Here is a 27,988-nt window from a genome sequence, read left to right as displayed (position 1 = left end):
CTCAATTTCAATTAAAATTATCCGACCCATCTCTTATAACCCGACCTGCGACCCCATCTCCACTCTCTCCTCTTTGTTGCTTGCTCCTAGCCCATCATTGCGGCATGGGCTATGGAGCAAGCAAATGCTGAGGGGAGAGGAGATCGGGGTCTCGGGGTCGGTTATAAGAGAAGAGTGTCCGATAATTTTAATTGAAATGAGTAATTTTTACCGATCGTGATTTCCATCCATTCAAGGGTATATGTGTATACTTTGATTAATAGGGGTATATTTGACTACTTGACTAACAGAGGGTAAATTTAACCAATAAACTAAAGTAGAGGAATATATTTGACCCTTTTCCCTTTTTTGAAATATAGTTTTCACCCACCAATGATATAATAAAAAATGACGAACCACACCCTAAAATAAAAAGAAAAGAAAGATGTTGTGACTTTTGTACGTGTACCTTTATTGAGGTCCTTAAGGATTAGGTCCTTAACCAAGTACTGAAAAATGCGTTATCCACATTTTCTTTTCAAGAGCAAGGAATCATTAATTCTTTGTCTTTGGGAACGCAAGTATATGTAATATGCCTATCAATATAGAAATTTGATTTTAGAATATTTCCTTGTTGTTTAGTGGGGTACAAGAATTGATTAGAGATGCAGTCAAAAAATTAGTGAGCAAGTCAAATACAGCTGATCATGAGTGTAAATACTGGGCAGTTCTTTTTCTATTCCTAGCCACTGATCCTATATATAAACCCCCCACATCATTTTTAACTTCAAAACATAAAACACAAGAAATAAACTGCATTGCTTCCAGGAGTTTTTTTCCAATATCAAACATGGTTTCTGAGAGAAATTTGTCCAAGAATGTGTGCATAATCGGTGCTCAACCGTCGGGGTTGGTGGCTGCTAGAGAGCTGAGGAAGGAAGGGCACAATGTGGTAGTTTTTGAACAAAACCATGATGTAGGAGGGCAATGGCTATACGAGCCTAAAGTTGAAGATCAAGATCCTTTAGGAAGTACTAAAGTCCAAAATGTTCATAGCAGTATTTCTGCATCTTTAAGGCTCATCTCACCGAGAGAGGTCATGGGGTATACTAATTTTCCTTTTGTGGTGAAGAAAGGGAGGGATACAAGAAGATTTCCTGGACATAGGGAACTTCTGTTGTATTTACAAGATTTTTGTGAATATTTTGGACTAAGGGAGATGATAAGGTTTACTACCAGAGTTGAGTATGTAGGAATGTTGAATTATCCCGAGTATGGTAAGGATTTGAGATGGACTGTGAAGAGCAAAGAGAAGGATGCTGAGAAGGGGATGGAGGAAATTTTTGATGCCATAGTTGTGGCAACCGGTCATTACTCTCAACCAAGGTTGCCTAACATTAAAGGTTTGTCAAAATCTTCATATCTTTGTAACAAAAGAAACTTTGCATCATAAGAAGATATAAAGACACCAGAAGTAGCAAAAAAATAGTGGTCATTTCAAGGCACACAGTCACCAAAACTAGGAAAAAAATAGTGGTCATTTCAAGGCACACAGTTGAATAAGAAAACCATAGGACCTTTTTATTATAAGTTATAACATGTGATTTATACTTGCATTGATAGTGTAGATTTTCTTTACACTGTGACGTGTATATAACTTAATCTCCCTTACAAAGAGACTTCGGATCAAAAGAAGATGAAAGAGAGACGCTAAAAGTAGCAAAAGATCCCAGAATTATAACTACCTTTATCAATCAAACAATTCCTTCATAGTCAGGTCTTGTCAAGGTACAGTTGAATAAGAGAACTGTAAGACTTCTTTATCAAAGTTACAGCATGTATTATATAGTAAGTATTACAGTATATATTTGCACAAACACATAATTTATGTTTTTTAATTTACTTATGTTCTTTTGTTCAATAGTATAAGAGTGATATTGAAAACTTTTTCTCTCTTTCGTTTGGGGTAATAAGGAATGGATGCATGGAAAAGAAAGCAGATGCATAGCCACATTTACAGGGTTCCAGAACCCTTTCGGAATGAGGTAATGCAAAAATCTCTACAATCATAGAGATGAATGATAATCAATAGGATTTCTTCTTTACTTTTTTCATTTTAAATTATAATTGTGTTGCAGTACTAGATTCAGAAAAATAAGTAGTAATAACTGAATTCCACCATATGTCATGTAGTCGGATAAAACAAAACAAACACTCCAGAATTGCCAACAGTGGACCACATGACCATAGCATCTAAGTTTTCTCTTAAAGAAGTGTTAACTTTGTTTTGAAACAAACTCACTCTTATCCGTACAACTTGCTAACTATTTTTAACTTAGCAGGTAGTAGTAGTGGTTGGAAACTCACTAAGTGGTCAGGATATAGGAATGGAGCTTGTAGATGTAGCAAAGGAGATCCATCTCAGTGCCAAATCTCTTGATGTTTCTGAAGGATTGTCAAAAGTTATATCCAAGCACCATAATTTACATCTTCGTCCTCAGGTTTATTACATTAAAAATTTGACGATGCAGTTAACTGAAACAAGAAAACCCCTAAACATTTTTCATATTTGATAATATACTAATTTAAAATGAAAATGGAGACAGAATCATTACATGAAGATGGGAGGGTATTGTTCGTAGATGGCACTTCAATCGTTGCAGATACTATCATATACTGTACAGGGTAAAATGCTCTATTCATGCACTTGCCTTTGCTAGTAAAAAGCTGAAGATAAAACCCAAGTGATGTTATAACTAGCTTGGGACTTCATCCATCAACTAGACGTTCTCATACTCAATCTGTCTTATGTTGCTTATATATATATAATCTTATTTCAAAAAGATTAAAGATTTATCGAGTTTAGTAAAAATTACTTGGACTTTTATACTTTGAATTCACCAGAAATAGTGAGATTGGACTAGGAAGTTCTTAGACTTGGAGTCTTAAAGTGAAATCTTGTTACAGCAACACGATAATTTCTCTTTTTTTTTTTTTTTTTTTTTTTTTTTGGCGTTGTACAGGTACTCCTACTCCTTTCCATTTCTTGACACCAAAGGAATGGTAGCAGTTGATGATAACAGAGTGGGCCCTCTTTATGAGCATACCTTCCCCCCTTCTCTTGCTCCCTCTCTGTCCTTCATTGGCGTACCCAGAAAGGTAACCACTTCCCAAACTGTTTCTTTTGGTTTTCCCCGGTGTTTGGACAAGCTTTGGGGCCTGACTAATTCGGAATAGTTCCGGGAAGTCCCACTTTGGGGTAAACACTCTCTGCCAAAAGTGATTCCATTCTTCGGGCTCGAACTCGAGAACTCTAATTTAAGATGACGGGATATTTCGCGGTTACCACCTACCACAACTACTTCCCAACTGTTAACCCCTACACATTTGTACAACAATTAATCAACCAATTAGTTAATTGTGCCTTGATTTCAAATTTAAGAAATAGCTTTAATCCTACTTGCTCTGTTTCATAATAAGTGGCATTTTCAGCTTGGGCACACCCCTTAAGAAAATTACTCACTCGTAGAAAGTAAGAAGTGTTTTTAGTAACTTATCCTTAATAAAATGTCTTGAAAAAGAAGTACTTTTTAATGGTTTCTTGGTATTTTGAAACAAAATGAAAATGTAAAAACACCACTTATTATGCCACGGAGGGAGTAATTATATTCTAGAAAAACAGCTTCTATCATTATTTTGGATTACCGTCCATAAATAGATCATTATCCTTTTTTAAGAGATGGAGTTTCAGTTAATATATCTTCTCTTATTTATGATGTAGCTCATAGGGTTTCCTTTCTTCGAGTCGCAAGCAAAATGGATTGCCCAGCTGCTGTCTGGGAAAAGAACACTCCCCTCATGGGATGAGATGATGCAATCCATCAAGGAATTTTATCGTTCAAGAGAAGTTGATGGTATTCCAAAGCGTAATACCCATGATATTGGTAATTTTGAGGTAAAGTTATTGAAGATGCTCTAAAACCAATCATCACAAATTTACTTGAGTATTTTAAGCTACGGCACCAGGACACCTACTAAATCTTGTGTTTGAATAATTTTCTTTGGCAGTACTGTGATAAGTATGCAGACTATATAGGATTCCCACACTTAGAAGAATGGAGGAAAGAACTCTGCATGTCAGCACTAATAAATGCACATATAAACTTGGATACATATCGGGATTCATACGATGACAGTGAGATGCTAAAAACAGCTTATCAAAGCCCACACTTCACTCAACTTGGTCCCGAGGCTTTTTGAATCTGAAATCATAATAACAGACGTATACAGATGGAGTACGGCCAATTTTAATTCATTTATTTTCTGAAGTAAGTTTGTTCCACTATTTAGTAGGAGTAGTATGTACTAGCTTCTACCGGCGTGGAAAGATGATGATATTATTTATATTCATGAAAGAAATTTTGGTTTTCTGGTATCAAAGAGTTTAGCTGAAGGCTATTCTCTGGAAACTAGATGTATGATATGTGAAGTGAAATCCATTTATAAGACTCGCATTCATGTTCATTAGCATTTTTTGTAATTTCATTCCTAAATATGTTGCCACCTAATTATATAAAAACGAGGCACGATAAAACGGTTTCATGGAACTATTGGAGGTTCCTGCGTTTAAATAGCTCCTCAAGGGATGGACTTTTACCATGAATGCTAATTATTTCAGGGAAAGGCACAGCCAGATGTATGGGCTAATAAAACTTGGCTGCCAAAGCTAGCCCAAGAAGAGGTCAAGAAGCAATACTTTTGTTATGGCAATAATAAATTCTGCCTCAATAGTCGTACAAGATTTGTAACTGAAGATCTTATGAAAAGAAGCAATAACTATGTGAAAATAGAAATTAGGGTAGAACGTGAAGTACCTTTGGTGTACGCATTTTCCAGCATAGATTTAGATACTCTACGTCACCGTCATTGTTGTCGAGAAGGTGAACTTCTCATATCATTGTCCTGAGAGTGCACAATCCACATATGAGACATGCCAAAATGTGTCTCAACTGACAAAACAGCTATGCTCAAGAGACTGTAATACACATTTCAAAATTAGTCGTCTAACTGACATATGCCATTACTACCTAAGATCATGGATAAGGTTATAAGGCAAACAGTTAGGCGTTAGCACATCAGTTTTGTGCAGTTAAAATAACACAAGTGAGCTCTGACACTTGAGAGCCTTCATAGCACACCAAAATTAACTCCACAAACCGTAAGATATTGGCAGAATAACTACCCAAATAGAATAGAAGCTCATAATCGCCTCAAAAGGTTCTGAACAGGTCAGCAAGCCAATGCTCTATCTGAGCAGCAGTATCAAGCACCATAATCGTATGTGAATTTTATCCATGTTGTGCTAGGCTATGTCCGATATATCAGGAAAAAACTAAAATATTTCCAGTTATTGTTAGTTTCTTAAAAGAAGGTGCAACAAAACGGTTGAAAGTATTGACTGAAATTTTCTCTCAATAATTTTATTAAGCATAGGAGGGAATAGCCAACTTAAAACAAAAAATCTGCGTAAATAATTAAAATTCAAAAACCTAAAATATCTCAACTTAGATCTTATCTAATTAAACTTGAATTTAAACAAAGACTCTCCTCAGGCTAAACTAATTTTTATTCTGGTAAATCAGCAGTAACAGAAGCAATTTTCAACAGTTATCCATCCACCGAAAAAGAAGAAATAACTACCCAACCCTAGTGACCTCACTTGGTTTAACCCCAGAAGCTAGCATTTCCCTGAACACATCAATTGCTTCTCTAAACCTCCTATTATGCGTATAACTCTTGATAAATGCATTCCATGTAACTCCATTTCGTTGACGAGCATCATCTGGTTGTTGACATATCTAATACATGAAGACAAGAGCAGTGTTAAGTAACGGCGTCAATTGGAATCATATTAGTACATGGGGCAGAAACATCAGTAGAGGAAGAGGGGCACCTACATTTTTTTTCTTTTTAAAAAATGCTAACGCACCCATGGTGTGCATTTAAATAGACAAAAATAAGCAGAGTCGAAAAAAATTAGGGATGCAAGGCGAAGACTTTCCAGGAGGTCACCTAGTACAACTCTCGACAAAAGGAGGGATGCACCTACATTAGCTAAGGTGCTATTACAAAAACAACGTCTAGTAGATAACAAATAATTTGTGGATGAAGCTGGTGTGGTATTACAAAAGGTGGATCTTCATGAGTGGTGAGTAGTGGTCAAGAGACTATACTAGCCGTTCATATTTTTTCGCGGGGCATAAGTTTATATTTTCGCATTATAATATCACACAAGTTATAACCCGCGCCCTTAAGGAACTTATGCGCCACTAGACATACATTTCAATTTAGAAAGGCAAAAATTAAAGAGCAGTCCATTTGAAGGGTAAACCGTGCAATTATTTCACAGTTGTTGCTCCATCTCTATCAGCATGCAAAAGCTCCAGCATATCATGTGGAGGTTCCAAAAGGGTGATAACTTCGCGCCACCAAACAAAAATCGACTTTAACAACAAATAGCCTAAAAAGTTAATAATAAAAAGATAATCGACTTTAACACCACAAAAAAAAAAAAAAAGATTTTAAAAGACTATGCAGACTATACTTTAATAATTTCCATAAAGCAAATTTTCTGACTTGTAGGCCAAGCATGCTACGGTATAAAGAACTAGAGTCCAACGCTCGATGACTCCAATAATTACATATTTGCATGAGAAACTTGACAAAACCATTTTTTGACGTTTCATCTTTTTTCTTCTTTGATGGACCTTGCTTTTTAAGTTTCAACAATGAAATAAAGTTGGTCTTGAAAGTATTAAAAAGGTACTGTAAATGCCTTTTCCACATCATCTCGACCAACGTAGTTTGTCTCCAAAGTTTCCAAGCGACTGATAATTTACTAGTACTACTTATTTAAGTGTAAAACATGAATCATGCTTGTCCTATTAACTTGAATTGCACCCCAAGAAGAAATATCACTAATTATAAATTAAAATCATATTCTAGTTGAACTATTATCGCCGAGGATAGTAATGAGATGGATATGCTCGATTGATACTTCCATCCTTAATCAAAGATTTCGAGTTCGAGCTCTGAGAATGCAAAACTTTTAATATGAAGTCGCTTCTTTAATAATAGCTCAAAGTAGGTACCGGATATTGAATGAGAGAAAATTGTTGAAGATTAATGAGTGGAAACTGGAAATGTACCTTTAAAAAAAAAAATTACTTTGCTTTAGGGTGTGTTCGGTATGGAGGAAAATATTTTCCAGTTTTCTCATGTTTTCGGTCACAAATTTTGGAAAATATTTTCTTTAGGAAAACAAATTCCTCAAAAATAGAGAAAATGATTCCCTAATAAAAGTAGGAAAAACAAATCCCACAAGTGACATTCCACCAACCACCCGATCACTACCCAACCCACCCCCAACCAACAAACTCCAACCACTCCCACCACCCTCTGCCCCCCAATTTTTCTTTTTTGTTAAAAAAATGGTTTTTAATTTTTTCTTTTTGGTTTTCTACACACCCACCCCCCCCCCCTCTCAAAAAAAAATTAGTTTTTTTCTTTAAAATTTTTTTCTAAGTTTTTGATTTTTTACACCACCAAACCCACCCCGCACCCCTACCCCCTCCCGAATTTTCTACCTCATATATTTAAGTTTGTTTTAAAAAAAAATTATAAAAATGGAAAGTTTGTGTGGTTAAATTGTGGGGGCGGGCGGTAGTGAGTGGTGGTGGGGGGGTGGGTAAGAAAAAATTTCCATTTTTTATAAAAGTAAAATAAAATATACTCTATGAAATAGAAAATCTGAGGGGGGGGGGGGGTGGGAGAGAGGGCTTGGTGGAGCCGTGGTGTGGAGTAGGGGTGGGTGAAGATGAAGTGCGTACGAGCGTAGTGGTTGGGTGGGGTGGGATTTGGTTGGGGGTATGTGGTGTAGGGTGGGTGCTTGGGGTGGGGGTGGGGGTAGGTGTGGTGGTGGGGTTGGGGTGGGATTGGTGGGGTTTGGGTGGATATTTTCTGAAAAATGTTTTCTATCAAACAATTAAACATGAGAAAATAAGTAAGAAATTCACGTATTTTCCACTACCCAACTGAATATAAGAAAATAAATAGCAATTCACTTATTTTCCAAAAACATATTTTCTAGAAAAACATTTTCCGTGAAAAACATTTTCCTCCATACCGAATACACCCTTGGTTTAAAGAGGACAAAAACGGAAGGCTGATATTTAAATGATGAACGTGCATGGTGAATTGGTAACACTATCTATCTCATGATTATAGATGTTCCCTTGGCTTCAAAAAGGGGAAATCAAATGCTTGACTCAAAAAGATTGTCGTTTACCATCATTCCTCTCTCTTCTTTGATAATGTTAACCTAACTATATAGTAATAATGATTTCCGAATTATGTTTAGCTTCTAATTCTAATGTTTGCTTAAGTATTGTATTTTCTCGTGTAAAGATGTGATGTGAGAGGCAATTAATGTAAATTTAGCCACGAAGTAACAAATTAGTCCTTTTAAAGCTCACCCACAAATGGGGTGTATATGGACTAGATTGGTTCGGGCTTTTCAAATATCAAATCAATTGTGTCGGATTTTATAATCTATAAACCAAGCAAAACCAACATAAGTCGGGTTTTCAACCTCAGTTTTCCGAATTTCTCAATTTTTCCTCGAAAAAATCTTCATATAAAACATATAACTTTTACTTAAATATTTTTTTAAAGTAAGATGCAACTATATAATTAAGGTGCTTTTTAAAAAAATAACACAAAATGTGAGATGAATGATGACATTATAACAAAATATACAACAAAAGGATAATGAAATGACATAAAATAAATGTTGCTAGTTAGTAAGTCATAATGAAAATGATCATAGTCTAAAAATACTAAGTCATGCTAAAATAAGTTTGGCTAATAAGTATTAATTACATGACAAAAATAAAATAAAATCTAAGTTATTTATTAATGTCTAAATCAATGCAAAACTAAAAAATAGATATCCAACATTATTATCATTCCTAGTGATAGAATTGAATTTCTTTTGTTAGCAATAGTGTTGATTTGGTTTTAGTTTGAACTTTATTTGAGTTGCTAACATTTATGAGCTATAAAACTTGTTGGACCATTCAAAATTCTAAATCGAAGCTTGAAATAATATGTTAAAAGACAAAACTATAAAAAAAAATTAAGAATTATTTATAAATCGCATGTATAAAATATTTTTGAAATTGTATATATATATATATATATATATTGACGGGTTGGTTTGGTTCGGTTCGATTTGACCTTTTTTAGTTAAAACCAAACCAAATCTATTATGATCGGATTTTTTTTTTTAATACCAAACCAAGTCAAACCAAACTATTAATCGGGTTTTTTTTCTTGGTTTGACTCGGATTATCAGTTTGGTGCAGTTTGTCGATTTTCTTTGTAAGCCCTACCAGGTGCAAATTTAAAGCCTAAATTTGGGGCACGTGAACCTATGATCTCTCTGTAAAACTAGATATTTTATGTACATATTTGTTAACATTGGTATAACATTAACCGCTAGAATTTATGTTACAAAAGACTAAATGGCGCACTTAATTGAATGTTGAGTTATTTAAATAGAGGACTAAGGATCAATTTCCACTTAAAATGTTTTTTTCTTCCTTTTTTAATTGTGCACCCATGTTGGAGAGATCCTACTTTCGCCTCTAAGCCCTACCCCAACAAGTCATCCTTTAGGAAAATATATTTTATGAGGAAGTTATTTCTAGTGATTGGTTATCAGAAAATTCTAAAATGGGAAAAGTAACTTCCTAACTTAAGTCCGAAAATCATTTTTCATGAAGCTATTTTGACTTTTAACTTCTTACTAATTGCCTTACTAACAATTTGAAGTTAATTCTTTTTACTAATACTAGTCTCTATGAAAGTGCCTCGCACGTTAATCCATGTCAATCATAACAGATGTTAGGTATTATTGTTTGAAATTACATACGTACTATTTATTTCATGAGGTAGAAAAATATTATTTGGTTGTATCCACTTAATACTTCTCAAACGTGCAGTTGCACGTTATTCCCAGTCAATCTCAATCATAATAAAAAATTATTAGATAACATTATTTGTAATTATATAAATTTATTTTATGAGTTACAAAATTTTTACTATAGTATATGATTTACGATTGTATCTACGTTATACTTCGTTGAAATTGATGTTCTCAGTATTTATTTATTTTTTCTTCCTTTTCCCCATATAGAAAACATGTCACGACTAAGATAATACAATATTAGAGCATAAGTGACCATATGTTTGTTTATTGTCATCTACAAATACAAAGGTGTTGAAAATCATTACTAAACAAAATTACATTACAAGAATATCAATCCATTTTAAAAATATTTAGTTAATAACTTAAAAATTAAGTGATCACTAAAATAAGGTATAATAATATTTTCTATTAAAAATTCAAGTAATACATAAAAAAAATACATCCAACCAATCCATAAATAAATATAAATATCAATTCACGAATTAGCACCTCATGAAAAATAAGTTAACATAATTAATAAACCACAAAAAATAGATATAGGTAAAAGAAACTCATACCATATCCTACCCAATACAGATTATCAAATTTGTAAAATGACTAAACAAACAAAAATTGATCTTCTAGTAGTCTCTATATATGTTTTACGAATTGCGTACCTAAAATATAAACCTTCAACTGCAATTTTTTTTCTCATTGATTTCCAAATATTTAAGAACTTTCTTCTATCACTTTTAACCTATTAAAAATAGAAACTTAAATAATTAGTTCCTTAAACGTACCTTAATTTCTCCAAAAGGAGTAATTAATTTAATGATATTTTGTTATTAATTGATTTCAAAGACCTAGATATTGGATAAAATCTTTAAGATTATAATTTTATTCAACGTTTACGTTACTCATTGTCTTGAAATTAATACGTTACTTTAGTTTAACGTCTCTTATTCTATCTTTTAAGACCACACATATAAAGTCATCTAAAAATACCCTATCAAATCATGGTCTAATAATTACCTAATCATTTTATTTGTTAGACTTCAAATTCTAACGTGCACAAATAACTTTCAAACACACAATTACTCCAAGGAAAATAAGGACATTCATTTGATACTTCCTAATTTGAATGTGATAGCAACTCTTTAACTAATTTGATTCGAAATCGAAAATTAGAAGTAGTATTTGCTTTAAACTCTAATTTTAGATGTGACACTTTTTATATTTACCAAAATAGTCAACAGATGTATAGTAGAATTAGACTAAAATGATATAAAAGTCATTTAATATTTAAAAGCTATTTTAATCTACTAACATCTATATCCATGCTTTTAAAATAATTATATAAATAATCAGTGGCAAACCCATATTAGGACTTAAGGTGCACATGCACCCATCCTAGTTGATGTAACTTAGATCTTTTAAGGTAATTTAAAAAATTTAGATCTACGGCGTCAAGTTTGCACCATGCCAAGTTCAACATTCCTTTGTAAGCATCTACTGCTTTCCTTCTTCTTCTTTTTTTTTTTTGTTTTTTTGTTTTTTTGTTTTGTTTTGTTTTGTTTTGTTTTTTTTTTTTTAATAAAGGCCAACAAACAAATTCATTATACACTTCTTTTCTTTCCTTTTCCTTTCTTTTCCCCCTGTTTTACCAATTTCTTGCCCTTAAAATTGCATATATCTCAAGTTTTAGGACATAAGTTTATCATTACAATGCTATTTGTCCTCTTTGTTTTGATCTTTGACTGTAAAAACTGAATTTTAATACTTATTTACTGTCGTTTCTGTTTGAAATAGGTCAGATATAGTGTTCATTAATTATACAGATCATAACTAAAGTATTAATGAAATAAAATAAAATAAAAATTTATCTCTTTGGCTATTGTACAAAATAATGTGATAAAACACTTAAACTTTGCACATGACTGACCAATCTGAATTTTTTTTTTCTGGTTAAACCTTTGGCTTTCACACCCACACATAATACCACGGGAAGCTTTCAACTAATATATACAACGTACATACAAAAAAATGAACTAATAACACAAGAGTCATAAGAAAACTTTCAGAGCAAAAAAGATCAATAACCGAAGCAACAGGATTAACTATGATAATTGTGAGCTATGCAGTATCGCTTTGAAAAAGTTAGTGTTATATATTGTCGGTATAACTAACAACTACGCGCTAAAACTAACGAATACTTGCGAAAGGAGTAAAACTTGCTACAACCAGAAAGAGAACCCATTTTCGTAAAAAAATGTTGGTCGATCGTTGATGAAGAAGCACGCAACATTGGCTAATAGCGTTGTTGTTCGCAGGCATGGTTTTTCATTTTGTTGTGTGAAGAGAATCGTTTTCTGCCAAAAGTGTGTATGAAGAGTTGGTTTTATTTTCTTTTTTGAAGCGTTGCCTTCTTTAAGTTTTTTTAATTAAGGTTATTAAGTTAGTTAGGTTTTTAAGAAGGGTAAATAGGTAATTTAACTTTTAAGTTTAGGAGTTCATGCTTTTAATATAGTATAGATTATTGTTAATCATTAGTAGTATTTTTTTCAGAAATGTATTTTTCACCCACAAATGATATATGAAAAATGACTTTCGTCACACTAACCAAACTCTAAAATAAAAAGAAAAGAAAGATGTTGTGAGTTTTGTACACGTACCTTTGTTGAGGATTAGGTCCTTAACCAAGTACTGAAAAATGCTTTATCCACATTTTCTCTTCAAGAGCAAAGAATCATCAAATTTTTGTCCTTGGGGAACGCAAGTATATAGACACTAGCAAACTATGCTCGTGCGATGCACGGAACCCAACATAATTAATTTAGTTACTCAATTTAGTTAGTTTTTATGATTTGTATATTTTGCAAAGGATACCGCGATTCTCCTTAGTGAATCTCTATTTTTTTTTCATCTCATTTTTTCCCTTAATTTCTCAATTCTTGTTAAAATTTGTCTTATTTTGGTTATGTCCATCTTTTTTTATATTTAGTAAGTTGACAATTCAAATATCCTACACGTCAAGTTTATAATCACAAGATTGAAAGGATATTTAGGACCACAAGATAGTCTATCTTTATTTCTTAAACTCCGTGTCTAGTCAAATGTAGATACTTAAATTGAGACAGAGGGAGTATACGCCAAATGAAGGAAATGAAAGAACAATTGAGATACTGCGGACACGTGGGGACTTAAAAATTAAGCACACAAGAGGTAATATTAATGTTAAACTTCTGAAATGTACACGTTAGTCCTGACTTAGAGTATAATTTCAGTTGCTTTTTGTACAACCTATTGTTGCTCTGTTCGTCCACTTGGGCGTCTGTTGTTAAAAAAAAAAATTGTCTTATTTTGGTTATGTCTATCTCTTTTTATATTTAGTAAGTTGACAATTCAAATATCCTATATGTCAAGTTTATAATCACAAGATTCAAAGGATATTTTATTATATTGTACACATTTTTAATTTAGAACCACAAGATTTGAAAGTCTATCTTTATTTATTAAACTTCATCTCTAGTCAAACATAAAAACTTAAATTGAAACAGAGGGAGTACATGCCAAATGAAGGAAATGAAAGGACAATTAAGACACTGCAAACTTGTGGGGACTTAAAAAATAAAGACACAAAGGTAGAATTAATATTCAACTTCTGAAATGTACACATGTTAGTCTCTGCTTAGAGTACAATTTTAGTTGCTTTTTGTACAACTTATTGTTGTTGTGTTCATCCACCTTGGACGTTTATATATAAGAAGAAGAAAAATATAGAATAGAAAAATAGACATATATTTTTAGTAATGTGGCCAAGTAATATGGGATGAAAGGAGTACTTTATTTTTATTAATTCTTAAAGAACGTGAAAAGTCAAGTATAATAATGTGGCCAAGTAATATGGGACGAAGGGAGTACTTCATTTATTAATTCTTAAAGAACGTGAAAAGTCAAGTAATGTGACCAAGTAATATGGGACGTAGAGAGTACTTCATTTATTAATTCTTAAATAACGTGAAAAGTCAAGTAATGTGACCAAGTAAGTGCACGGAGGAAATAAATATGTGTCGGAGAATTAAAATTGAAGTGCATATACATGTATACATGAGAAAAGAATAAATATTTAATAAGAACGTGAAAAGTCAAAAGTGAACAAGTAAAAGTGCACGGAGGAAATAAATGTGTCGGAAAATTAAAATTAAAGTGCATACGTGTATACGTAAGAAGAATAAATATTCGTACTACGACATATATACGCCAGATTTATTAATTCTTAAGGAACGTGAAAAGTCAAAAGTGAATAAGTAAAAGTGCACGGAGAAAATAAATTTGTGTAGGAGAATTAAAATTGAACTACATACGTCTATACATGAGAAGAGAATAAATATTCAGCAAGAACGTGTAAAAGTGCATGGTGAAAATAAATGTCTTTGGAGAATTAACATTAAAGTGCATACGTCTATACATGAGAAGGGAATAAATATTAAGTACTACGATGTGTCCACGTAGGATATGAAAATAGTCGGGTAAAGTGTACAAGTTATATAGCTTATGGTACAAGCATTCATTGCATGTGCAATTTGTAAAGCTTTTGGTACAAGTTGGTGATGCTGTGTTGGTCCTCCTTAGCCACTTATATATAATAATAATAAATAGAATAGGAATATAATATATATATATAGCTAGAAATATAAATAGATGGGTACAACATGGAATGCTCTATGTACAATTTGTTAATGCTATATTAGTCCTCCTTTGACACTTATATATAATAATATAATATATATATATATATATAGCTAGAAATATAAATAGATGGGTACAACATGGAATGCTCTATGTACAATTTGTTAATGCTATATTAGTCCTCCTTTGGCTCTTATATATAATAAAAATATAGAAATTTGATTTTAAAATATTTCCTTGACGTAAAGTGGGGTACAAAAATTGATTAGAGATGCGGTCAAAAAATTAGTGAACAAGTCAAATTAGCTGATGATGAGTGCCTTAAAATTTTAGTCTGTCCTACACGTAGGTAATTATACTTTCATTACTTTAACCAAGTTAAGCATATACCATTCGCCCTACTAACCAGGTAACAGTAGTATATAATCTCGACTAGTCTATTTCAATCTATTTGCCCAAGGCTCCAAGTCAAGCAGCACCCTCTCTCTCGTTGGTCTTATTACACAGAATTTCTAAATTTAATAGTTTACTTTATTTATTGTGATAATTGAGAGGTTTTAATGTGAAAGTAATAAATTGATATGATGACAAGAGAAACAATCTACTTTTCGCTTTCTTCTTTTGTTATTAAATTAAACGCAGCCAGGGTGCAAGGAATTCATCCACATCTTCTCGACGAAAAAATATACTGTATCGATAAGGTAATTTTTTTTTTTTTTATGTATATATAGTAAATATTGAATCGCCTTAGTTTATTCATGTATTTAATTCTTTACATTTTGAATCTCCGTGATGAAGCTTTTGGCTTCGCTGCTGATTGAACTGACACTCTATGTTGCTGCAAACTTCTCACAAACACTTCATTGATCATTGCAGCAGTGACACAGTGGAGCTATATATCCCATGGCTCGAGGGGTTCTAGTAAAATTTAACATATTATTATGATCTATATTTTTCAATCAAACTCACTACACAGCTACCTGATAGCAAACGTCTCAAATACAATTCAATTAATTTATATACTCCATTATAAGGATGTGTCAGTTAACAAGTACTTAGTGTAATTTAGAAAGACTAAGTAATGTCTAAACTGTCTCACCAAATCAAATCACCTACTACTAAGTCTTTAGGTACCATTATTATAAATAAAAGAAGTGGGTCGCACCCCATGCACGTTTACAGTAGTAGTAATAGAAATCATAAAGACAGCTAAGAGCTAAACGAGTGGCTTAAATTCCTTTTGAACTGCTCATCTTTTGGTAGCTTTGTGCAACTTTGGATGAAAGTTATCCAAAGGGAAGCCTTCTGCTTAAAGCCAAGTACCCTTACCGTGCATTAATAGGAAAAATTCGTTCTTTTAGTTAAAGGTAGAAGACTTGGTGAATTTCTTTTCGGTAAAGAAGAAAATTTGTTCTCTTTGTTCAATTAATGAATAAGAATTGTAGAACTAACGACTCAAATTAAAGGCAACTTCAAAGAACTAAATATTACATGCTGGTTGTGTTTACAACGTTACGTCGAAGCAATGAATGCAAGATATGTGTCTCTCATATACAGTTGTCACTCCACCATAGTTAAGTGCTATCTATTCTACGTCTAATATTTAAGTGATTTGGTTAATTTATTCGGTTTGGGGCAAACACCGTGTAAGGTAAGTATTTACCACTTAAAAAATCAAACGAACATGGTTAACTTTCCGAGCGACAAGAGCTCACTTTCGAAAATGGGAATCCATGGAGACACACACCAACCAAATTAATATTATTTGGTCACGTTCCCAGCACTCTCTCCCCTAAAAATAGTAGTATATATATAATCGCCAATCAGTCTCATTTACTACTATCCTCATAAAAAGAGAAGAAGTCAAGTCTCCTTTTTTCTTTTTCATTCCTAAGCAACTTCGCCAATATAAAATAATAAACCCCCCCCCCCCCCCCCCCGCCCCAACCACAAACACACACACATAGTGTTTAACTTCCAAAAATACAAATACAAGAAATAAACAGCATTGCTTCCAGGAGCTTTCCCCAATATCAACCATGGTTTCTGAGAGAAATTTGTCCAAGAATGTGTGCATAATCGGTGCCGGACCGTCAGGGTTGGTGGCTGCTAGGGAGCTGAGGAAGGAAGGGCACAATGTGGTGGTTTTTGAACAAAACCATGACGTGGGAGGGCAATGGCTATATCAACCTAAAGTTGAACATGAAGATCCTTTAGGAAGGACTAATTTCCAAAATGTTCATAGCAGTATTTATGCATCTTTAAGGCTCACTTCACCAAGAGAGATCATGGGGTATACGGATTTTCCTTTTGTGGTGAAGAAAGGGAGGGATGCAAGGAGATTTCCTGGCCATAGGGAGCTTCTCTGGTATTTACAAGATTTTTGTGAATACTTTGGACTAAGGCAGATGATAAGGTTTAATACCAAAGTTGAGTATGTAGGAATGTTGAATTATCCAGAGATTGGTAAGGATTTGAAATGGATTGTGAAGAGCAAAGAGAAGGACGCTGAGAATGGGATGGAGGAAACTTTTGATGCTATAGTTGTGGCAACCGGTCATTACTCTCAACCAAGGTTGCCCAACATTAAAGGTTTGTCGCATCTCCACATCTTTTCTCACTTGAGTTTAAGTTTTGTACGTCATGATATAATGTTGATCTAAAACAACTGGTATCATAATCAGAAGCTTAATTTAGCAAGCTGAAAAATAAAGTAACAGCCTACTACACTGACAATGTGTATATAACTTGAACCCCTCTCATAAATAGACTTTGGATCAAAAGAAGTGATGAGAGACACCAAAAGTAGCAAAAAGATCCCCGAGTTATAACTCACTTTATCAGTCAATGCAATTCCTTCATAGCCAGCTCTTGTCAAGGTACAGTTGAATAAAAGAACCATAAGATTTCTTTATCAAAGTACAGCATGTATTATATAGCATTATATATTTGCATAAACACATAATTTATGTTTTTTAAATTACTTATGTTCAATAGTATACGAGAGATATTAAAAACTTCTCATCTCTTTCATTTGTGGTAATAAGGAATGGATGCATGGAGAAGAAAGCAGATGCATAGCCACATTTACAGGGTTCCAGAACCCTTTCGGAATGAGGTAATGCAAAAATCTCAACAATCATAGAGATGAATGATAATCAACAGGATTTCTTTTTAACCTTTTCCATTTTAAATAATAATTGTGTTGGATCACATGTCATGTATTCGAATAAAACAAAACAAACACGCCAGAATTGCCAACACTGGACCACATGACCACATCATCTAAGTTCTCTTAAAGAAATGTTAACTTTGTTTTGAAACAAACTTCAACTCTTATCCGTACAACTTGCTAACTGTTTTTTAACTTAGCAGGTAGTAGTGGTGGTTGGAAACTCACTAAGTGGTCAGGATATAGGAATAGAGCTTGTAGATGTGGCAAAGGAGATCCATCTCAGTGCCAAATCTCTTGATGTTTCTGAAGGATTGTCAAAAATTATATCCAAGCACCACAAATTACATCTTCGTCCTCAGGTTTATTAAATTAATAATTTGACGATGCAGTTACTGAAACAAGAAAACCCCTAGACATGTTTCATATTCGATAATATACTAAACTAGAATGAAATTGCAGATAGATTCATTACATGAAGATGGGAGGGTATTGTTCGTAGATGGCACTTCAATCTTTGCAGACACTATCATATACTGTACAGGGTAAAATGCTCTATTCCATGCACTTGCCTTTGCTAGTAAAAAGCTGAAGATAAAACCCAAGTGATGTATAACTAGCTTGGGAACTTCATCCATCTACTAGACGTTCTAATACTCATTCTGTCTTATCGCTTATGTAGCTGATATATAATATCGTATTTCAGAAAGATTAAAAAATTATTGAGTATAGTAAAAAATTACTAAATCATTTGACTTTTATACTTTAAATTCACCAGAAATAGTGAGATTGAACTAGTAAGTGCTTAGGCGTGGTTTGTCTTAAAGTGAAAACAATCTTGTTACAGCAACACGATAATGACAAATCCAAGTGTGTTTTTTTTTTTTTTTTGCATTGTACAGGTACTCCTACTCCTTTCCATTTCTTGACACCAAAGGAATGGTAGCAGTTGATGATGACAGAGTGGGCCCTCTTTATGAGCATACCTTTCCCCCTTCTCTTGCTCCCTCTCTCTCCTTCATTGGCATACCCAAAAAGGTAACCACTTCCCAATTTTTTTTTTATTTTTTTTTTGGTTTTCCCCGGTGTTTGGATCAGCTTTGGGGCCTGACTAATCTGGATTCCTGCTGGAAAGTCCCACTTTGGGCTAAAACGCTCTCTATCAAAGGCAATTCTATTTTCCAGGCTCGAACTCGAGACCTCTAAATTTAGATGAAGGGACATTTCCTTGTTACCACCCCACTACAACCACTTCCCAAATTTTAACCCCTACACAATTGTACAACAATTACTCAACCAATTAATTAATGGTGCCTTAATTTCAAATTTAAGAAATAGCTTTAATCCTAATTATATTCAAGAAAAAACAGCTTCTATCATCATTTTGGATTACTGTTCAGAAATAGATCATTATTCCTTTTTAAGAGATGAAGTATCAGTTAAAAGATCTTTCTCTTATTTATGATGTAGCTCATAGGGTTTCCTTTCTTCGAGTCACAAGCAAAATGGATTGCCCAGCTGCTGTCTGGGAAAAGAACACTCCCCTCATGGGATGAGATGATGCAATCCATCAAGGAATTTTATCGTTCAAGAGAAGTTGATGGTATTCCAAAGCATAATACCCATGATATTGCTAATTTTGAGGTAAAGTTATTGAGGGTGCTCTAAAACCAATTGTCACAAATTGACTAGAGAATTTTAAGCTACGGAACCAGGACACCTACTAAATCCTGTGTTTGAATAATTTTCTTTGACAGTACTGTGACAAGTATGCAGACTACATAGGATTCCCACACCTAGAAGAATGGAGAAAAGAACTCTGCCTATCAGCACTAAGAAATGCGGATATAAACTTGGATACATATCGGGATTCATACGATGACATTGAGATGCTACAAGCAGCTTATCAAAGCCCACACTTCACTCACCTTGGTCCTCGGGATTTCTGAATCTGAAGGCATAATTACAGATGCATACAGATGGAGTGCGACCAATTTTAATTCATTTATTCTCTGAAGTAGATTTGTTCCACTATTTAGTATTTACTAGCTTCTACCAGAGTGGAAAGGGAAGTTTTATATATTACTTACGACTTCATCCCTGCCTACGAAAATACAAAACGTCAAAAGGTATGTGGTTGAATGATCGACTTTGTAAGAAAAGATGATGATATTCATGAAATTTTGTTTTCTTTTTTACTAAAGAATATTAGCTGAAGGCTATTCTCTAGAAACTATTGTATGATATGTGAAGTGAAATCCATAATAAGACTCGCATTCATGTTATGATTAGTATTAATTGTAATTTCATTCCTCAATACATTGCTACCTAATTTAATGAAATTGAGACACGATGTAACACATTCATGGAACTATTAGAGGTTCCTGCATTTAAATAGCTACTCAAGTGAAGGACTTATGCCATGAAAGCTAATTATTTTCAGGTATAAAAGGCACAGCCAGATTTATGGGCTAACAAAACCTGGCTGCCAAAGCTAGCCCAAGAAGAGGTCAAGAAGCAATGTATTTGTTATGGCAATAACATATTCTGCCTCAATAGTCATACAAGAGTTGGTACTGAAGATCCTACGAAAAGAAGCAATAATAATGTGTAAAAATTAGGGTAGAATGCAATGTACCTTTGGCATATGCATTTTTCAGCAAAGATTCAGATAATGTGTCACCGTCATTGTTGTCGAGAAGGTGAACTTCTTCTTAAAGCATTGTTCTGAGAGTGCAAACATAGAAGACATGCCAAGATGTGTCTCACCTGACAAAACAGCTAATGTGCTCAAGGGACTGTAATACAAACTTCAACATTAGTTGTCTAACTGAATTATAGGTCGTTACTACCTAAGATCATAGACAAGGCAAACAGTCAGCCCAAAACACTTGTAATCTCAGACAAACTTGAGAGCCTTCAAAGCACACATTCTGCAGTTCAATCGCCCGAAATCTTTAGGCCTTCAGCAGAGTCAGAGGTAAATAAAAGATACGTTGAGCCTAGTGCAATATTTCTCAGACATCAAGGACTAAAACATTCACAAAGATAGGTTTCTAGTAATAAACTCAACTCCAGAAACCGTAAAGATATTGGCAGAATGACTACCCAAGTAGAAAAACAACAACAACATACCCTGTATTATTTTGTAAATTCGCAACATTCTTGGGCTTACTGCTTCATTACGTGAAAGACACGAAGGAACACATGGTGAGCAGCGGTATCAAACACCAATCGTATCTGAATTTTATCCATGTTGTGCTAGGCTATGTCCGATATATCAGGAAAAGACTAAAATATCTCCAGTTATCCATCCATCGAAAGAGGAAATAACTACCCAAGTCCGATGGCAGATTCTGCGACCTCTCAGTTCACTTCATTTTCTGAAGCTCAAAAACTAAAGCTGACAGTTTTAATTATATAAATGAGACACAACATCCTCAGTGAACATTTGCCGGTCTCTGTGCTGTAACTTGTAATTGCCCCTAATGTGTCAGAAGACATAACATCACTAATATACTAGGTAATCACCAATAATCTTTGCATGAGCAAAGACCTCCAGTGAAATGATGGAAGCGCTTTATATCTCTAACAACAATATTCCTTTTATAAATAGCTGAAGCAAGCTTAAAGAATTGGTGGCAGTCCTGACAAATCCTTAAATTCTTCATTATCCTTAATGTAGGTTCAGATGAATATAGCAGCCCATATGCAAGAGCAAGCTTTTCACTGTGGTATATAAGATTATGCTCCTTTTCCTCTTCATTAATATCATACAGAACCATCTCTTTTTCAGGCACATAACCAGCTAATTTCAACTGATTTTTCATGTCTTCCAACATCTTATGGATTTCCTCATGCCCTGTTTTAAGTGGATCAGATGCCTTAAACTCATATACTTCATTTTCAATTTCAATTGAACTGCATCCAGGAATCTTTTTGATTCCGCCCCTGTCCATCAATTCCCTAACTTCTCCAACTTCAGTCCATTTCTTTCTTTGAGTGTGAACATTTGATATTAACACGTAGTTTTCCCCGTTCATCGGTTCCAGTTCCAGAAGCTTACGGAAAGCAAATTCACCAAGTTCTTCTCTTCCATGAAATCTACAGGCACCAAGTAGTATCCTCCATATTATTGCGTCTGGTTTTAGTTTCATAGAATGAATCATTTCCATAGCTTCATCCAAGAATCCACCACGTCCAAGTAGATCAATCATAGACCCATAATGCATGATCTTCGGCTGCAATCCAAACTGATTTATCATTCTTGAGAACCGCCTTCTACCTTCCTCAACAAAACCTTGGTGACAGCAAGCGCACAAAACACCCACGAAACTAACATCATCAGGCTTAAAGTCTTCAACAACCATCCTATCAAAAGCCTCTAATGCAGCCTCGCCTTGTCCATTCATTGCATACGCCGAAATCAATACATTCCAAGTATAAACATTTCTAACTCCCATACTCTCAAACACCTTTTTCGCCTCATCAATATCTCCACATTTAGCATACATATCGATCAACGCAGTACCAACGTATACATTCATTCTCAACCGATTCCTCACAATATAATCATGGATCCACCGCCCTTGATTCAAAGCTCCTAAATGAGAGCAAGCCGATAAAACGCCAACCATAGTAACCTCACCTGGTTTAACCCCACAAGCTAACATTTCCCTAAACACATCAATTGCTTCCCTAAACCTCCTATTATGCGTATAACTCGTTATCAACGCATTCCACGTAACCACATTTCTCTCAGGAATTTCATCGAACAGCTGGCGTGCATCATCGGGTTGTTGACAAATCCCATACATGTAGACAAGAGCAGTGTTTGTATAAACATCACAAGTGAAACCCAACTGAATTGCATTACAATGTATGGATTTTCCAACTTCTCCGTAACATAACTGAGCAACTGATTTGAGAAGGCTAGGGAATGTTGAGGAATCAGGAAGGATATTGAGTTTACGCATTTGGGTGTAAATAAAAATTGAACGCGAGTGACATTTTGAATCCGCATAGCGTTTAATAAGTGTATTACATAAATTACAATCAACGAAATGAGAGTAGTCGTGGAATAGAAGAGCAGTATTAGCAAACCAATTTGAAGAGATAGAAGAATCAATTAGTTTAATAAGCGAGTATTTGTCAGTGGGTTTATTGCAGGTTAGCTTTTGGTTCATGCGGCGCATTTTTGCTGCTATTATGGCAGTTGAATAAATATGGCTAACACTTAACAGACTAGGGAGCCGCCATGAATAACATTTGGAATTATTTTAAAATGCGCGCTTTATTAAGTGGCTAAATATAGAATTTGAAGATCAAAAACAAATTAATTTTTGAGTAACTTACGCTAAACGCCCTATAGTATACTTAATGGCAGATTCAGGATTTTCGTTGAGGAGGCTAAAAAAAATGAGGACCCGTTTGGCCATGAGAATTTTTTAGTTTTTTCCGGCATTTTTTTTTTTTTCACTTTATTTGAAAATTATCGTTTGGTCATGAAAATTCCAAATACGACTTAAAGTTGTATTTAGAATTGAAAACACCTAAACTCTTGTTTTCACTTTTTTTCACTTTCATTACATTCAAACAACGGAATATTCTTTGCAAAAACTATAACCAAACACAACTCCAACTTCAAAATCTCAAAAAAAGTGAAAAATTATTGGTTTTCATGGCCAAACGCCTACTAAAAATGTAGTACTTGGGATTTGAACTTGGAACCCTTAAACCATGAACAAATTTCTTCTCTTATCTTCAAGGTATTCAAAACCTATATATGTACATAAAAAAAACACCTTACATATACAGTGTAACTTTTTACCCCTTCTTTGGCCCTAGATCCGCCCCTGATCACTCATTTTTAGATACACCCCTTTGTATAATTAAATTAAACACTTAACACCTCTATAATATGAAAATCCTACACAGATGAAGCGATTGGATATTATAACAATTGAGGATTTTCCAAGCAGGGGGAGTATGAAATTCCCACAGAAAATCCTACACATGAAAATCCTGTTACCTAGGGATAAAGGCTATCTACCAGTCTACTTAACACGCCTATGAAAATCCTACACAGATTAAGTTATCGTCGTTGCTATTTTTAATCTTCCTTTTCCTGCCAAAGTCTCTAATTTTCGAATTTATCACAAAATGTTATAACAGCAAACGCATTGACATCAACGCACCTCAAGAAGAGAGTGAATTCGAAGTATCCTTAAGATTCAAGATATTAGCATGAATCATAAGAAGAAAGGTTGATCCAGATATCTAGCACTGGAAGTACAATGTGAGGACCACGTTGTTTCAGATAGAAAAAAGTTTCTTTTAGTTAATAGCATTCTTAAGTAAGAGAGATTAGTATTGGACAAGGATTCGAGCATGTCCTAGGCAAGTGAGTTATGCTATAGCTTCTTGATACTTTTTCTTACTCTGACAATAGGCCAACATTGTTATATAAAATCCTGTATAGAGCCATAGACCATTTGGTGGAGTGTGGTCGTCAACCACCCTATTCCCAAAGAGATGGCTCATTTTCTTTCTCCATGAGCAATGACAACTTGTCTTTGTACACTAATTATCTTCTATCAGTTCTCCCATTAATTTACATGGAATCACTACCATTGCATTTCCTGTCAAAAAGAAATCAAATAAATGGGGAAAATATAAAGTTAGCAAACTTTGGCTTGAAAAGAAGGGACTAAGAAACCTATTCTCCTGTGGGGTGATACACAAGATTTAGTCCAATAGGCCAAGATTCAGCCCTCGTTGCTGCCATTCGTATCTCCAGTTTTAGCTTTTTCATTAACACTACAATTTCCTTCTTCCTCTTCTTGTGGTTTATTCTTCTTTCTGGCAACTTTGTGTGCGTACTTAGCAAAAGCAGCAGAAAGTGCCGATTTGACAGTTACTTCGGGTTCTTTCTTCTCACAATTGCTTGTAACCCCTACTTCCTTCTCATCTTCCTTCGTACTGCTGGAACCAGGATGAGATTCATTAGCGACTGAAGTTTCTGGAATGCATTGGCGTTTTGGCACTTCTCGCTTGAAAGGTTCATGAAAAGCATCATACAAACGTTTTACCTGATCCATTACAAACCCAATGAGTAAATTAAACTGAACAAGGAAGTAATTGGCAATAATAATGAAGCACTTTGAAGGATCTTAATACCTAGCTCTTTGACTTTTTGTTTCTCTTGTTAGAGATTGGTATGTCAATGGAATATATAGAAAACTTCTAGTTTTAGAGAACCCGAAGTATTAATACTGGAATGAAACAAGTTCAAATGGATAGTGAGGATTTATATATAGCCGACACGGACTAACTTAGGATTTATATCACGAATACTAGAAACTTTTACAATACGGTGATGCCTCATGAGCTTCCTCAAATATAATTTGAGACGACAACCAGCAATAAAACAAACAGATCCAGCAAAACTATAAAGAATCAACAACCAACACGCACAAAAAAAAAAACTTGCCTTACGCTCTCCTATGCCAGGGCAACGAGCAAGATCTTCCATAGATGCATCCATCACGTGAGAAAGAGACTGCAAGGATGCCACCGACTTAGTCACTGACTTGAAAAAGTAGATTAGTTTCTAAGCATTAACTGCAATTTCACACATACCCCAAATGTTGAGCCAAGAGTCACAACATCTGTTTTGTTAACATGTCGTATTGCCGTCAGAGCATGATTCAGCTACAATGAAACAATAAACCAAATTTCAGTGAGCTCATATCAGAAAGCTTAGGGCAAAAAAAATCCATTCTCCAATTATTTTCTTTTCAGACAGGTTCCTGATTTTGACAAAATAATCCTAGTCCCTGAAATCAGAAACTAATTTACCATGAACTGTAATCAACTGACACACATACCCGTGATAGGTAGTCTCCATCCATTTGGCCCTGAATGAGGTCGGCAGGCTTATTTTCATAAACCTTTATCGTCTCCAAGTACCGTCCGCATTCTTCCAAACTAAAAAATTTAAGCAATTTACAGTGATTGGCAAAACTGCCTTAGACACATGTTCAACAGAAACAATTACAAAGAATTGCCTTTTCTCAACTGATCCTATGCGGCACAGCCGCACAGGAAGGGAATGATGATGTGCTGTCATGATGACATAGAAGAAAGCAGAAAAATCTCGGAGGTATTCTAACATGCTTTTAAGCAAGCATACCACTTCGCGAAATAAATCTACCGAACATAAGAGGTACCTCCATCCGCATAACAGAGTGCAATCATGAAGGAGAGAAGTTCTGGTAACTTCAAGTAAAGGCTTGACAACATCTTCCTAGATCCAAAAACAACCATGAGATGAGTCAAGCTATTGCCCAAGGATCACAATGTAAATATGAAGAAGTCAAAAGTATTAAAGGGCTTACAACATCAACATGGCACAAAATTATGCGGAGTCTGTAGTTCTTCTGCAATTCCCTTATCCGAAAATACAAGTAGTCTGGATGAAGCAGATGATACCGGAGGCTACTCCGGAAAAGGAAAGAAAAAATAAAGAAGGGCAGAATGTCAAGCAAAAGTATAAATGCACTATTGAAAAAGCATAACAAAATTTATATTTTACCACATCATCTGCCAAGTGAAGTTTAGGAACCAATCTTCGTAAGAAAAGAAAGCAATCATTATAAGAATTCAAGTACAGGCACCTATTGTCAGAACTTATATGATTCTTCCAATAGATTGTGTGCAAAATGAACTGAAATTGGTAGCACTTCAAACCTTAAATAAAGAGCACAAGTGTTCTGGCCCAATAAGTAGTCACAAACAATATCTGCAAAAGTCCACCTCACATTCCTGATATGTTTTAGCAACGGATTGCCCTTCTGCATCCGAGTAGAAAGAACAGAATAAATAGACAAACCTTACAAACAGCTTGCTTCAACAGAATGCACATCTGCACTGCAAAAGAAGGTCATGCAAAAAGGCGTATAACCAGCTTATAGAGGCATACGGCTAAGGCACCTACATTGATGCTAGTACATTCAACCTCCGTAATCCAGTATAAGGAAATACATAATGCCTGCTTGGGTTTAGATATTAGAATACAAGTTTTTAAAGCCATAATGAAGTATCATTGTTCAATCAAAGAAGCTTCAAATATCTTACAATTCCGAGGTAGCTCTGATAAGATGTTCATGATTTTCTACTGTGTTGATGGGAGGTACTAGGTAACCGGTGGAATAGTAGCAGTACGCGACAAGCTAGCCCGAACACCACCATCATCAAAGAAAAAAATATCATGCTTTTCTAGTATTGAAGATAACTTAAAGTTCCAGTAAAATTAGGAAAATGAGACCCCGCTTAGTGAGAGAAAATGAACAAAAAATCCAAAAGCAAACTACATACTCCCGTGAAAATGGAGACTAATTGCAGCATAAAGCTTGCATCTAAATGTTATAGTAAAAGATGGACAGTATTTTAATTTAAAATTTAGCTCGCAAAGTTGTCAAGATGCAATGTTGATTAAATGAAAGGAAAGTAAAAAGTCTGACCTGTCTATTGCTTACAAGTATAGCATTTCGATTAGCTGAAGATGAAGGCGTAGACGAAGATGATGAAGTGGGAACATCTGAACTATTATTAACCGGTCTATATTCCACAAAAAAAAAAAAAAAAAAAAAAAAAAAAAAGAATTTCAAATGTATGTTGTTTCAAAGTCAAAGGCACAAACATTGTGAAAATTCAAATTAACCTGGGAGTGGCGGTTTGAGAGGACGAAGAAGGATGAGGTGGCGGGGGAGGGGAGTAGAATTCGGAGTTCTTGATGGATTTGAAGGCTTGAGAGAAAGAAGGGTTAGGGTTGAACAGAGACGATGTCGTTTTGGGCTGAGAACTCTCCATAACTTCTTCATATGAAGGAATCTGTATCACAAAGCTCTTATTCTTCTCTCCTCCTCCTTCCTGCTCTGCCTTCTCCATTGACTTACTGTTTTCCTTTCCGTTTCTGTTTCGCCGCCATTTTTTCTGTTTTTCTCTCAACCCCAAACCCGACTCGACCCGAACCACCCGTCTTTTTTTTTTTTTTTTATATAGGAAATATCAATCTTTTACAGTATCTTGAAACGTATGTTATTATCAAATTATGT

The 27,988-nt window shown here is 34.5% G+C and overlaps 4 protein-coding genes across 4 annotated transcripts; 2 read left to right on the top strand and 2 right to left on the bottom strand.

The window, feature by feature from the left end:
• Positions 1–758: 758 nt before the first annotated feature.
• Positions 759–4,503, top strand: LOC132055721 (flavin-containing monooxygenase FMO GS-OX-like 8). The gene is made up of 7 exons (XM_059447673.1): positions 759–1,382; positions 1,954–2,024; positions 2,322–2,480; positions 2,582–2,664; positions 3,003–3,138; positions 3,761–3,934; positions 4,048–4,503. Exons 1-7 carry the CDS (start codon positions 830–832, stop codon positions 4,237–4,239), a joined length of 1,368 nt encoding a protein of 455 aa, XP_059303656.1. The 5' UTR covers positions 759–829; the 3' UTR covers positions 4,240–4,503.
• Positions 4,504–16,616: 12,113 nt separating this feature from the next.
• On the top strand, positions 16,617–20,155 carry LOC132055720 (flavin-containing monooxygenase FMO GS-OX-like 9). The gene is made up of 7 exons (XM_059447672.1): positions 16,617–17,290; positions 17,746–17,816; positions 18,074–18,232; positions 18,333–18,415; positions 18,773–18,908; positions 19,341–19,514; positions 19,628–20,155. Exons 1-7 carry the CDS (start codon positions 16,738–16,740, stop codon positions 19,817–19,819), a joined length of 1,368 nt encoding a protein of 455 aa, XP_059303655.1. The 5' UTR covers positions 16,617–16,737; the 3' UTR covers positions 19,820–20,155.
• A 220-nt stretch (positions 20,156–20,375) lies between these two features.
• Positions 20,376–23,260, bottom strand: LOC132055718 (pentatricopeptide repeat-containing protein At2g02980, chloroplastic-like). Its single transcript, XM_059447671.1, has 2 exons — positions 20,723–23,260; positions 20,376–20,639 (listed from the first exon to the last, which is right to left on the bottom strand). The coding sequence occupies exon 1, from the start codon at positions 23,063–23,065 to the stop codon at positions 21,398–21,400; it is 1,668 nt and encodes a 555-aa protein (XP_059303654.1). The 5' UTR covers positions 23,066–23,260; the 3' UTR covers positions 20,376–20,639; positions 20,723–21,397.
• Positions 23,261–24,180: 920 nt separating this feature from the next.
• On the bottom strand, positions 24,181–27,944 carry LOC132055716 (DNA excision repair protein ERCC-1). The gene is made up of 9 exons (XM_059447668.1): positions 27,595–27,944; positions 27,395–27,491; positions 26,622–26,725; positions 26,270–26,369; positions 26,102–26,178; positions 25,760–25,859; positions 25,512–25,583; positions 25,363–25,431; positions 24,181–24,961 (listed from the first exon to the last, which is right to left on the bottom strand). The coding sequence occupies exons 1-9, from the start codon at positions 27,819–27,821 to the stop codon at positions 24,638–24,640; spliced, it is 1,170 nt and encodes a 389-aa protein (XP_059303651.1). The 5' UTR covers positions 27,822–27,944; the 3' UTR covers positions 24,181–24,637.
• Positions 27,945–27,988: the final 44 nt, after the last annotated feature.

Source organism: Lycium ferocissimum, chromosome 5 (assembly GCF_029784015.1).
Source record: "Lycium ferocissimum isolate CSIRO_LF1 chromosome 5, AGI_CSIRO_Lferr_CH_V1, whole genome shotgun sequence".
Taxonomy (NCBI): domain Eukaryota; kingdom Viridiplantae; phylum Streptophyta; class Magnoliopsida; order Solanales; family Solanaceae; genus Lycium; species Lycium ferocissimum.
This window is presented reverse-complemented; position numbering and strand designations above follow the sequence as displayed.

Excerpts from the sequence above, each read along its gene's own strand:
- LOC132055721 (XM_059447673.1), top strand. The coding sequence starts at position 830 with ATGGTTTCTGAGAGAAATTTGTCCAAGAATGTGTGCATAATCGGTGCT. Across the intron at positions 2,025-2,321 it reads CAGAACCCTTTCGGAATGAG|GTAGTAGTAGTGGTTGGAAA; the intron begins GTAATGCAAAAA and ends TTAACTTAGCAG. Across the intron at positions 2,665-3,002 it reads ACTATCATATACTGTACAGG|GTACTCCTACTCCTTTCCAT; the intron begins GTAAAATGCTCT and ends GGCGTTGTACAG.
- LOC132055720 (XM_059447672.1), top strand. The coding sequence starts at position 16,738 with ATGGTTTCTGAGAGAAATTTGTCCAAGAATGTGTGCATAATCGGTGCC. Across the intron at positions 17,291-17,745 it reads AAGGTTGCCCAACATTAAAG|GAATGGATGCATGGAGAAGA; the intron begins GTTTGTCGCATC and ends TGTGGTAATAAG. Across the intron at positions 18,909-19,340 it reads TCATTGGCATACCCAAAAAG|CTCATAGGGTTTCCTTTCTT; the intron begins GTAACCACTTCC and ends TTTATGATGTAG.
- LOC132055716 (XM_059447668.1), bottom strand. The coding sequence starts at position 27,821 with ATGGAGAAGGCAGAGCAGGAAGGAGGAGGAGAGAAGAATAAGAGCTTT. Across the intron at positions 26,726-27,394 it reads TACTTGTAAGCAATAGACAG|AAGGGCAATCCGTTGCTAAA; the intron begins GTCAGACTTTTT and ends ACTCGGATGCAG. Across the intron at positions 25,432-25,511 it reads CTCTTGGCTCAACATTTGGG|TCTCTTTCTCACGTGATGGA; the intron begins GTATGTGTGAAA and ends GCATCCTTGCAG.
- LOC132055718 (XM_059447671.1), bottom strand. The coding sequence starts at position 23,065 with ATGCGCCGCATGAACCAAAAGCTAACCTGCAATAAACCCACTGACAAA.